Source organism: Populus trichocarpa, chromosome 9 (assembly GCF_000002775.5).
Source record: "Populus trichocarpa isolate Nisqually-1 chromosome 9, P.trichocarpa_v4.1, whole genome shotgun sequence".
NCBI lineage: Eukaryota > Viridiplantae > Streptophyta > Magnoliopsida > Malpighiales > Salicaceae > Populus > Populus trichocarpa.
Window position 1 is genome coordinate 6,061,979 of NC_037293.2, and position 10,435 is coordinate 6,072,413.

General features: G+C 33.4%; 1 protein-coding gene across 1 annotated transcript; it reads right to left on the reverse strand.

Annotated features, from left to right (window-relative positions):
* Window positions 1-142: 142 nt before the first annotated feature.
* On the reverse strand, window positions 143-6,257 carry LOC7482296 (notchless protein homolog). The gene is made up of 13 exons (XM_002313282.4): window positions 5,956-6,257; window positions 5,764-5,845; window positions 5,564-5,653; window positions 5,134-5,259; window positions 4,627-4,754; window positions 3,690-3,889; window positions 3,027-3,090; window positions 2,689-2,799; window positions 1,696-1,833; window positions 1,350-1,492; window positions 1,210-1,264; window positions 803-859; window positions 143-719 (listed from the first exon to the last, which is right to left on the reverse strand). Exons 1-13 carry the CDS (start codon window positions 6,091-6,093, stop codon window positions 636-638), a joined length of 1,416 nt encoding a protein of 471 aa, XP_002313318.3. The 5' UTR covers window positions 6,094-6,257; the 3' UTR covers window positions 143-635.
* Between the last annotated feature and the right edge of the window lie 4,178 nt (window positions 6,258-10,435).

Sequence of the window (10,435 nt, forward strand, 5' to 3'; positions counted from 1 at the left end):
TTTTTTAAATTTATTTTTAAAATTAACGTATCAAAACAATTAATTTAAAATAAAAAAAAATCAAAACTTCGTAGAAGTACTGCAATCCCATATAGTCCCTACACATGCGATAAGGACTAGGGAGAAAGACTAGGAAAACGACTTAACACAAGTTTCCACTATATTTCAATACTACAGATTCAGGAAAATAACTAACACGAAGTTCTGACATTCACAGCATATCAAGGTGGATCCACAACTCTAGCCTATATAATGATACACAAAAGAAAAGGATGAAAATCTTGCAAAATTGTTCACATTATAAAAGCTTTAGCCATTTTTTAACTATCTTCTATTCAGATTCAGCACATCCATGCAAGTTTGTGCGACCTGAAAATTGTGATAGATATGCTAGAATCCAAATTTCTACCTCTGCAACACCTGTGACAAATGTCGCAAAATTATGGTACCAAGGTGAAAAGATGAATCCTTCTCATAGCTGATTCATCAGTTACTTGTTCCCGTAAGAATGTGCATACCACTTGCAGCATGTATTCGGATATTACCAAATAGATTGTTGTTTTACGGCCAAATCATTACATCATTCATTTAACATTTCAACCGTCTCCCAGTACCTTTGTCCCCATCAGTTAATCTTAGCCCATCCATAATTTCAATACTCTATCCTTACCACCAGAAGCTACTTTCTCACCATCTGGACTCCAATCAACGGCAAATACCTTACCACAAAGAATCAGAGCTAAAATATCAGTATTCAAATAATATATGCATCAAATGGCCATAAGTTCACAGTGGAACATACCTCATCTGCATGGCCAGGAAGATCTTGCTTTAATTTCTGTGTTCGTATATCCCAAATCTGGAAAGGGAAGTAATTATAGGGTCAGAGGAATGGAGAAAGGGGCAGGCGACAAGTGGAAGCACCTTGCAGAATAATACACTTTGGCACAAATTGCATGCAATGGCAGGGAGAAGTGCATTTCCTTCTTTACAGAAGATCAGTTAATCATTGAAGGAAAACCATAATTGCTTAATATGATCCACTAAGAGAGGTACCAGAAAGCGGAAACTACATTCTCACACATATGGGGCCCCACTAAATAAGGACCAAACATCCTTTCATTGTGTTTGGACCAAAGTGTATATAACCAAGCGGTCATTTTGAAACCCCAAATACCAAAAGAAAAGGTTTAGAGTGGATAGAATTACCTTCAGCGTAGAGTCTTTGCTCCCACTTAAAAGAAGCCTACTGTCTGCGGACCAGCTGCAGAGCATCATGCAATTTTTAATGAGAAGAGCTACAAAAGTTTAGAGTATGGATATTCAGAAGTGATTAAAACAAATCAAACCTGATCTGATAAACAGGTCCGACATGGCCACGAAAAGCAGCAACAAATTTCCCAGTAATGCCATTCCATAGCTTCACAGATTTATCAAATGATGCACTAGCTACCCAATTCCCATCAGGTGAGAAGTATACATGATTTACAAGCTGCAGCAACCAAAAAGAAGTAAAATACTTCAGTTAAAAAAATAATTGAATTATAATTGCATTTCAAGACTCCACTTGCAGACAGAATTTGCAAGATTCAGAGTATATGTCAACACTTGGCCTCTTTACATTGCACTCCCTACAAACAAGGATCAAGAACTAGGATTGCAAGCTAAACAGAAAAGCATTCATAGCCTTTGTACCTGTTGATGACCTGTCATGCGAGTTTTAGGGTGTTTGCTGACAGCGGGTTCCCAGAGGAACATGGTAAAATCATCAGAACCTGAAACTAGTCTTTCAGGAGCATTGCCTTTCATTTTATTGTACCTTTCCAGAGCAACCTACAACATTTATAAATAGGTAGGAATAATCAGTTCCATATAGACAGGAAAACTGCAGGCTCTTTAGCACAAAGTGCAACATAAAAAAGAGAACTTCAGAAGCTGGAAATCAACGCCTTTTGTTTTGTTTTGCTGCAGTTTTCTGGAAATCATGGAACACCCTAAACACATAGCTTTAACTCAAGCAAACCCTTCCATCACAACAATGAGCAAACCCAAAGAGGAAAAAAGAAAACAAGTGTCTCACATTCTTGCACTATATTGACTACTGATAGGAGCAAATAAATTAAGCAGGAGCCAAGAGAAGTCCCCTCTCCCCTCAACTCAAATAATGTCCTAGACAAATAGATGGTAAGAAAATTATTTTACATTAAGTTTGAGTAAGTAAATATTTTTAACTAAATATGATATCAGATAACAAAAATAAAAGCTTAAGTATATGATGGGATTGAAGACCATGCCCAAAGGAGGCTCCCGGAAAGCAACTTCAGCCTCTCTTTTTTCCCATTCATTTACATGGTAACATCCCTCTGCATAAATTAGTAAAAATCCAGCTTCAAGGTATAAATCAACAAAGTTTCAGAACTACACAAAGGTCCATCAACCATTCAACTACTACATATAAAGTTCTTGAACATTCACAACAGATAGCTGCCACAGGGGTGAACATTCTTTAACTAATGACTAGATTTAAAATTTTGAAACTGCATCAAAAAATCCGTACTCATATCCCTTGAATATTAAACTAATTCATAGATGGTAAATAAATATGGTCCCGAGCAGAAAACACTAGAAGATAAATGTCTTGAGCCATTTTCATCACAATGCAACAACTGAAGCAACTAGCAACCTTACCTTCTTCATTTCCTCTGGAGAAGAATGTGTTTTTCCTGTATGATCAAAAGCTCCTGTGCGAAGAACATACTCAGTGCTCAATGCGAGAGAGTTAACCCAATGCCCATGACCCTAAAACAAGAACCATATGCACAAGGAGTTATAAAGAGAGGAACTGCCATTTTCACATCAACAATTGAAGTTTGAGATTATTAATTGGAAACCTAAGATCTGATTGGTAATTGTAACAAAGAACATTCCTTTTCACAAACAATAAGCAAACCTTTACAGCATAAATGTGGTCAGAAAATGCAGTACTAAAATATTGTCAAAGAAACAAAATATGCCCGTACAATTACCTTCAATTCACGAATAAGCTTCCCTTGTGATGTTTCCCACACTTTAATGGTACAATCCTGGGAGCTGCACCAGTGAGATGAAGACAAAGGTGAAATATATGGCTAACGCAACAGCAATGGCCATTGAACCACAGTTTGACAACGTTTAATTTTCTGAGAACTAGGTTTATGAGTTAAAGAGTAATTTGTACTAGCATAAAATCATAAAGGCAGATAAAGCCAGCTAATCTTCCAGAAAGAAAGCCCCATCAATTTTCCACTTTTTCTTGTTTATGGAAGGAAAGAAATGCAGTCTGCTTTGCAGTGGACTTTGGAGTCTTCTAATTTTTTCAAAGTCAATTAACTATATATAAGTCCCTTCTGTATTGATTGAATTTAGTTCGCTTTTTCATATGATGAGCTTCCAGTAAGTATTGGGCAGTAGTTGGGATGAGCTTATGTATATCCAGTAGTTCAATTTCAAGTGTCAATGAAAATTCCTACTTTTTTTTTTTAATATTCCAGTCTCCTGTCCTCTCTAGCACTGATCAGCTATATCCTAAACCAGGATTCTTGGGTGGATCGGCCAAAAAACTTGTAAATTTTAAGCTCTTTGATTAGAATAGGAGTAGTGGTTGTCTGATGAACATTTTCACATAATTGTAGACAGAAAAGCCTACGTACCCAGTATAAATTACTCCATCTCCACCCCATTTTACACAAGTTATTGCAAGTGTGTGGCCACTAAGACAAATAACAGATTTTCTTAGTGATATGTCCCATATGCGTGCATCTCCATCTTTGCTAGCACTAACAAAGCGACGGCAAGGAGCATTCAAATGGACTGGTTCCCAAGAGATGCCAGTAATCCATTTCTTGTGGCCCTGAAACGAGGCAAATTGCAAAATATCAGTTTCTAGACAGTTATTTGTTAGCACAACAATTAAACACCAAATAGGATATTCCCTAAATGGTATGAAAATTTCTACCATGTCGATTGCAAAAACAATTCGAATTTATGAGGGAAAAAAGAAACTAATTGAATGTTGTAGGTCCATATCTAACTTTGTCCAGAAGTCAAGTTAAAATATAATAATTACTGTTTATAGGCCCAGAAAAGACACAGGACCTTGCAGCCGTTTCGTTGTAACATTTTCCCAAGTTTTCACCAAAAAAGTTTCTGACACTTTAAATGAAAAAACTCTTGGCATGCAGAAGCAATAAGGACACAAAGATCATCTCTGATTTATTTTATTTTATTTTTAAAAAATAAGGGAGTGAGCAACAGAATCTTTACTCGAGAAGACACAACACTTCTCCATAATAATTTAGTCATGCATCTAATAAGTTAGATACATCCATCAGCAAAAACAGATTACCACACTGATGAAACAAATGGAAACAGACACGAATAAAGAAGCATGACCCTTAGGGTAAATATTTAGGATACAACCAAACTATTAGACCCAACCAAAAGGAGTACGACTACGTACATAGTATTTGAGACTGTAAGATGAAACGAGTTACACCTAAATGCTTCAAGAGCATGTCAAAATTGAAACTGACAACCAACTCAAGTGGGATATGAACTATCAGCTATTCTAGCATATAAAGAATTTACCACAAGCTGATTCCCTGATGGCTTTCCCGTCTGAGGATCCCAACACTGAAGTTCTCCAGCCTTGCTCCCACTCACCAGATGCTTACCATCTGGTGACCATGCAATGCAAAGAACCCAATTCTTATGTCCTGCATCAAGTAGTTCATATATGATCAATGCAATAAGTGGAGAGGAAATGAACAAATGGGCTGAAGAACCCTGCCTTGTGAAACATCAAATACCATCCAAAACAGGCCTCTTTCCTAGGTATGAAGAACCCACAACGAACACGATCATGCATAAGCTTGTTTCAGTTTTGTTAAGATAATCAATCTGAGATCTAACATATCATCAAAATGACCAATAAAATAATTTACTCTGCCCGCTCAAATTAAAAAAAAAAAGTCTTTCCAAAAAGAAACATGTGCATATAATGTCAAACTTGATTTTGTCACAGTAATCAGCTACAGAAACTTCAACTATTAAGAACAAACAGGCTAAGAGAGTGATATGGCCTAGATTTTTTACCTGTACAGGTAAACATCGGTGTCTGGGTATTAAGGTCCCATAGACGAACAGTGGTATCCCCAGAGCCACTGGCCAGCTGCCGCCCATCGGGACTAAAGGCAACTGAAAGTACAGCTTCCGCATGACCTGGGGTGACAAAAAACAGAGGCAGCACGTGTAAGAAAAACATACAACATCATTAACCTGTGTGGTGGTAATTTAACTAAACAAAAAATGAAACCATCACATGCATGTATAGGGGTAAAAAATTCTTCAGAGGTAGAGCAAGAAGAGTTTCATAGGAGATGAACAGCATTAGCTACTCGAAACCAATATATCAAAAGAAAGCAAGCAACATTCCCACCATTCATAACAGTAGTTAAGCCAGCAGTTAAAAATTGTCATAAAATGTTCATACAATAACTCGAGAAGAAGAAACCCGCAATCATACCAGCAATAGTCGCTGAACAACGATTAACTGGACGAATTCGGAAAATAGCTTGTGGTTGACAAACAATCGCCAGTACCTTCTCCACCGAAACTGAAAGCCCGTAAAAATCAACAAATTAACCTTTCCCACACGCACCAAAAACAAAAATCTATAGACAAAACTAAAATGTTACGACTCTCCTTCTTTTAACTCTCACTAACCTTTGTTTTTCTGTAAGTAAGTTTCAAGTGGCACAACAAGCTCTTGATCCGATATGTAAAAAGCATACGGTAACTTCTCTTCCTGAGCCGAAAAAGACACGAGATTCAATAGGCTTTTTCAAATTTTAATGCATTGTTTTTAGTGACTAAAACATTCCCAGTATTGCAAAACAAATGAAAATCGAAACTTACATTGTTAAGAAGCTTATTAACGATTTGTTGAAGTTGTTGTGGACCAGCGTTTTGAGGAAGATATAGAGGAGCTCCAAGTGGCGTCCCTTCTGGGTCTGTGAATTGGCACATAACATTGTTCACTGCTTCATCCTCCATCTTTGCTTATTCAATATTGTGCCTTCTTGTGTTTGTCTATTTATATATACTTTTATACCTACAAAATGGGAATTGGGAGGTTTTTGGGTTTATGGCTCCGTCACTCTGCAACTGGAAGTGAAGAGGACTTAGAATTAGGGTTTAAATTTTAGGGGTTTAAGAGCCTATTGGTTATTTTTTTATTTATTTAAAAATAGATTGGAATAATTTTTTAAAAAATTTTAAATTTATTTTTTAATATAAAAAAAATTTAAAGAAAAAAAAATCTATTAAAAAAAAAAAACGCAAAAGGTGTGTGGTTGATGTATTGTGAGTGCTTACATGGAGTTTGCTTTCTGGATTCATTGCTGATTACATGGCTTTCTTTGGCACACGCAGCCGCTGGTAAATTTTTTTAATTTTTTTTTTATTTGATTGTTAAAATTAACATTAACATTATTAATATTATTAACATTGACATTGATATATAAAAATCAAAGGATAGTGTTTTTTCACTGTATATCACACCAATGAATATTATTTATTGCAATGATAAAATTTTCCTTTTATTTTTTATATTTTTCTAGATTTATTTTTTTTCTAATTCATCCCTTAATATTTAGTTTGTTATAGGTAAAACTAATTTTTAATGTGCATCACACTACAAGACCTTGTTCATTGTAGTATTTTTTTTATTTTTTTATTTTTTTAAATCTATATGTTTCTCTAATTTTATCTTTTAATATTTAATTTATTAAAAATTAGGTTTCATATGTTATTGTGATTTGTTTTTTATGCAGTTATTCTGGTCTTATGACATGTGTCACATATATGGTGAATTAACTCGGTTGATTAGAGTTTTTTTTTTAATTTCATTATTTAACTCTGAGTTGATTACAAATTAGGTTTCATTATTTATTTTGTTTTGTTTTCTAAGATGCTATCTTAGTCTCATGATCGAGGGTGTTTGGTGGATTAACCATAATTGACTCAATTTTTTTTCTTCTTTTAATTTGTATTTTTTTCAATTTCATCATTTAACACCGAAATGATTAAGAAATAGACTTCGTGATTTATTTCGATTTGATTTCTATGAAGTTATTATAGTCTCATGACTCGGGTCGCGGATTTAACGGGTTAACCCGAGCAGACCCATGTTGTTTTATTGTGCCATATTTTTAGATTGAATTTTTTTTCCAAATTCATCATTCAACAATGAGTTTATTGGAAAACAGATTTTATAATTTGTTTTGTTTTGCTTCATATGGGATTGCCTCAGTCTCATGACCCGAGTCACGGGTTTGACATGTTGACTCGGATCATTTTTTTTGTTTACTTTGTATGAGGTTATCCCGATCTCATGACCCAGGTCACGGGTTTAAAGGGTTAGCTCGAGTTTTTTTTTTAGTTTTATTCTTCAATATTGAGTTGATTATAAATTAAGTTTTATAATTTGTTTTGATTTACTTTATATAACATTATCACAGTCTTGTGATTCGAATTGTGAATTTGACAGGTTAATAAAAGTTAACTCGAGTTGATCCAATATGTTATCATTACAATATTATTGTTAAAAAAAAGACAATGTCTTAAATTTTTACAAGTTAAATTATTTTTTTACCGATTATTTAGGTTGCCTCTGAACTCATCAACTCAACCAGATCGCATTAGATTAACCTCTACACGGTTTTAAAAACTTTTATTTTAAAAAAACATTAACAATACCTGAATATTTATTTTTATCTTGAAAAAATAAACTTAATTTGACTCGCAGCGCAAGCCAACAATGTAATTATATTATACTTCGTGCTAAAAGGCATTAGCTTTTCACTGTGCAAATCCATAATGAAAGGCAAATGTCTTTTAGTTGTAGTTTGTTTTTTATTTTATTTTATTTTTTCTCTTTTCATTTAATTTTTGTTTGTTTAATTTAGTTTTTAAATATTATTTTTTTTCTATTTAGTTATCATACTCTCATGACACGGATCTCAGGTTTGACGAGTTAACATGGTTTGACGGGTTAACCCAGTTGACTCGTATTTTTTTTCCTTTCAATTTCATCATTTAACATTGTTTTGATTGAGAATTAAACTTCATGATTTGTTTTGTTTACTTTTCATTAGATTATCTTGATCTCATGACACGAGAATAATGTTTAACGGATTAACCCGAGTTAACTCGGGTTTTTTTTTTGTATCTTTTATTTAATTGATTTTTTTTTTCAATTTTATCATTTAATATTGGATCGGTTGAGAATTGAGCTTCATAATCTATTTTGATTTGTTTTTATGAGAATATCTTGGTTTTAAGATCAAGGTAACGAGTTTTTGCAGTTTAACCTTAATTAAATTAAGTCATTTTTTATTTTCTTTTTAAGAGGTTATATTGGTCTCATTATCATTCAACATTGTATCGGTTGAGAATTGAACTTCATAATCTATTTTTAACCTAATTGACTCATTTTTTCTCTCTTTTTTTAATTGACTCCCCTTTCCAGTTTCATCAATTAATATTATGTTTAATCGAGAACTAGGCTTAATGATTTGTTTTCATTAGGTTATCACGGTTTCATGACTCGGTAATAGTGCTTAACGATTAACTCAGGTTAACTTTGCTTATTTTTTAATGTCATCTTTTTAATTAAGATTTTTACAATTTTTATCATTCAACATTAGGTCCAACAAGGATGATTGAAAATCGAGCTTTTATAATTTATTTTTTTTGCTTTCTTTCTATAAAGCTATCACAATCTCAAGACTAGAGTCATAGATTTAACAGATTAAACCGGGTTAAATTAGGTTATTCTTTTTTTTAAATATAAGGTTATCTCCATCTGATGACCCAGGTTATAAGTTTGATGGATTGACTCAGGTTGTTTTTATAATTGGTTTTTTTTTAATCTCATACTTCAATATTAGGCTGGTTAGGGATTGAAATTTATAATTTGTTTTACATGGGGTTATCTCTGTTTTATGACTCGGGTTGCAAGTTTGACATGTTAATACGAGTAGTTTTTTTAGGTCATTTTTTAATTGATTTTTTTTTTCAATTTCATCATTCAATATTGTGTTGATTGGAAATTAAACTTAATAATTATTTTGATTTGCTTTATATATGGTTATCATAATCTCATAACCCGGGTCATGAATTTGACACATTAACTTGGGTTGTCCAAGGTCAATCTAATATGTTGTTATTTTAATATTAAGAAAAAATATCATCTTGAAATTTTGTTTAGTCAAAATTTGTTTTCATAGGTTGTATGAGTTGTTTTTAAACCAGTAAAGTCAATCGGATTACATCGGATAAATCTTCACATGATTTATTTTTTTTATTATTAAAAAATATTAGTAACATTTATATTTTTTTTTTACATCAAAAAAGTCTTGATTCAACTCATAGCATATCACGGATGAATTATCTAGTATCTCGCAAACTCAAGCGGAAAAAAACAAATACACTTGAATAAAACAATTTCTGATTTTACACCCTAAACATTATGTTTTTTTTTTCTTTTCCATTTTGGCCCTTCGTTTAGATTCTACGTGGGTAATTGACGTAAAAGCCCCTAAATCCTCCCTCTCTCTCCAACTGCAACGAAGATAAAAAAAAAAAATCAACTTCTTCTATTTTCTTCTCCTCCCTCTAATTCTTCGCTTGTAAACCATAAAAAGGAAACGGAAAGAAAAAATCCCATCAACCCTACAAAATACCTTAATGAAAACTCTCAATTAATTCTATCCTTAAAAATTCCAATATTCATCCACGCTCCCAAAAACAGCAAGAAATGCTTAAAAAACTGCCATAAATCATTCGACCCACGTTGCCATACTCTTCCCATCAATTGATAGACAACCCAGAATTGATAAAATCTCTTCAAATCAACTGCCAGGAAGTATGCAACCCAAAATGCCAAAAACCAAAACAAACATTGCAGGAACAGTTATGGAAAAATTTAATATACAAGAAAAGATTGATGAGATAAACCACATTACAAACTGTATGAATTGATGAGAGTTGTCTTGCTTACTCACAGAAAATTGACATCGCAGATAATTGATGTCATTTTTCTTCCTTGCCTTGCTATTTGGGGTCTACATTTTTTCATTGAAAACATATAGCCCGAGACAGTGAAGAACATTCCTATCTCTCGATTGTGCCTTGAGTCCTTAACTCTGTGTAGCCTGGTTGCGACTGCGATTTTTGCAAGATTACTGCTAAATGCCAGAGAATCGGCAACATGCATAACATGGATATTAACAATAGATCATGCCATTCCTAACATCTCAATGCCCTAAGCCCCTAACCTTCATGAAGTTTTTTTTTTTTTTTTTTAGAATTTTAGACTCAGCAATGATGAGAT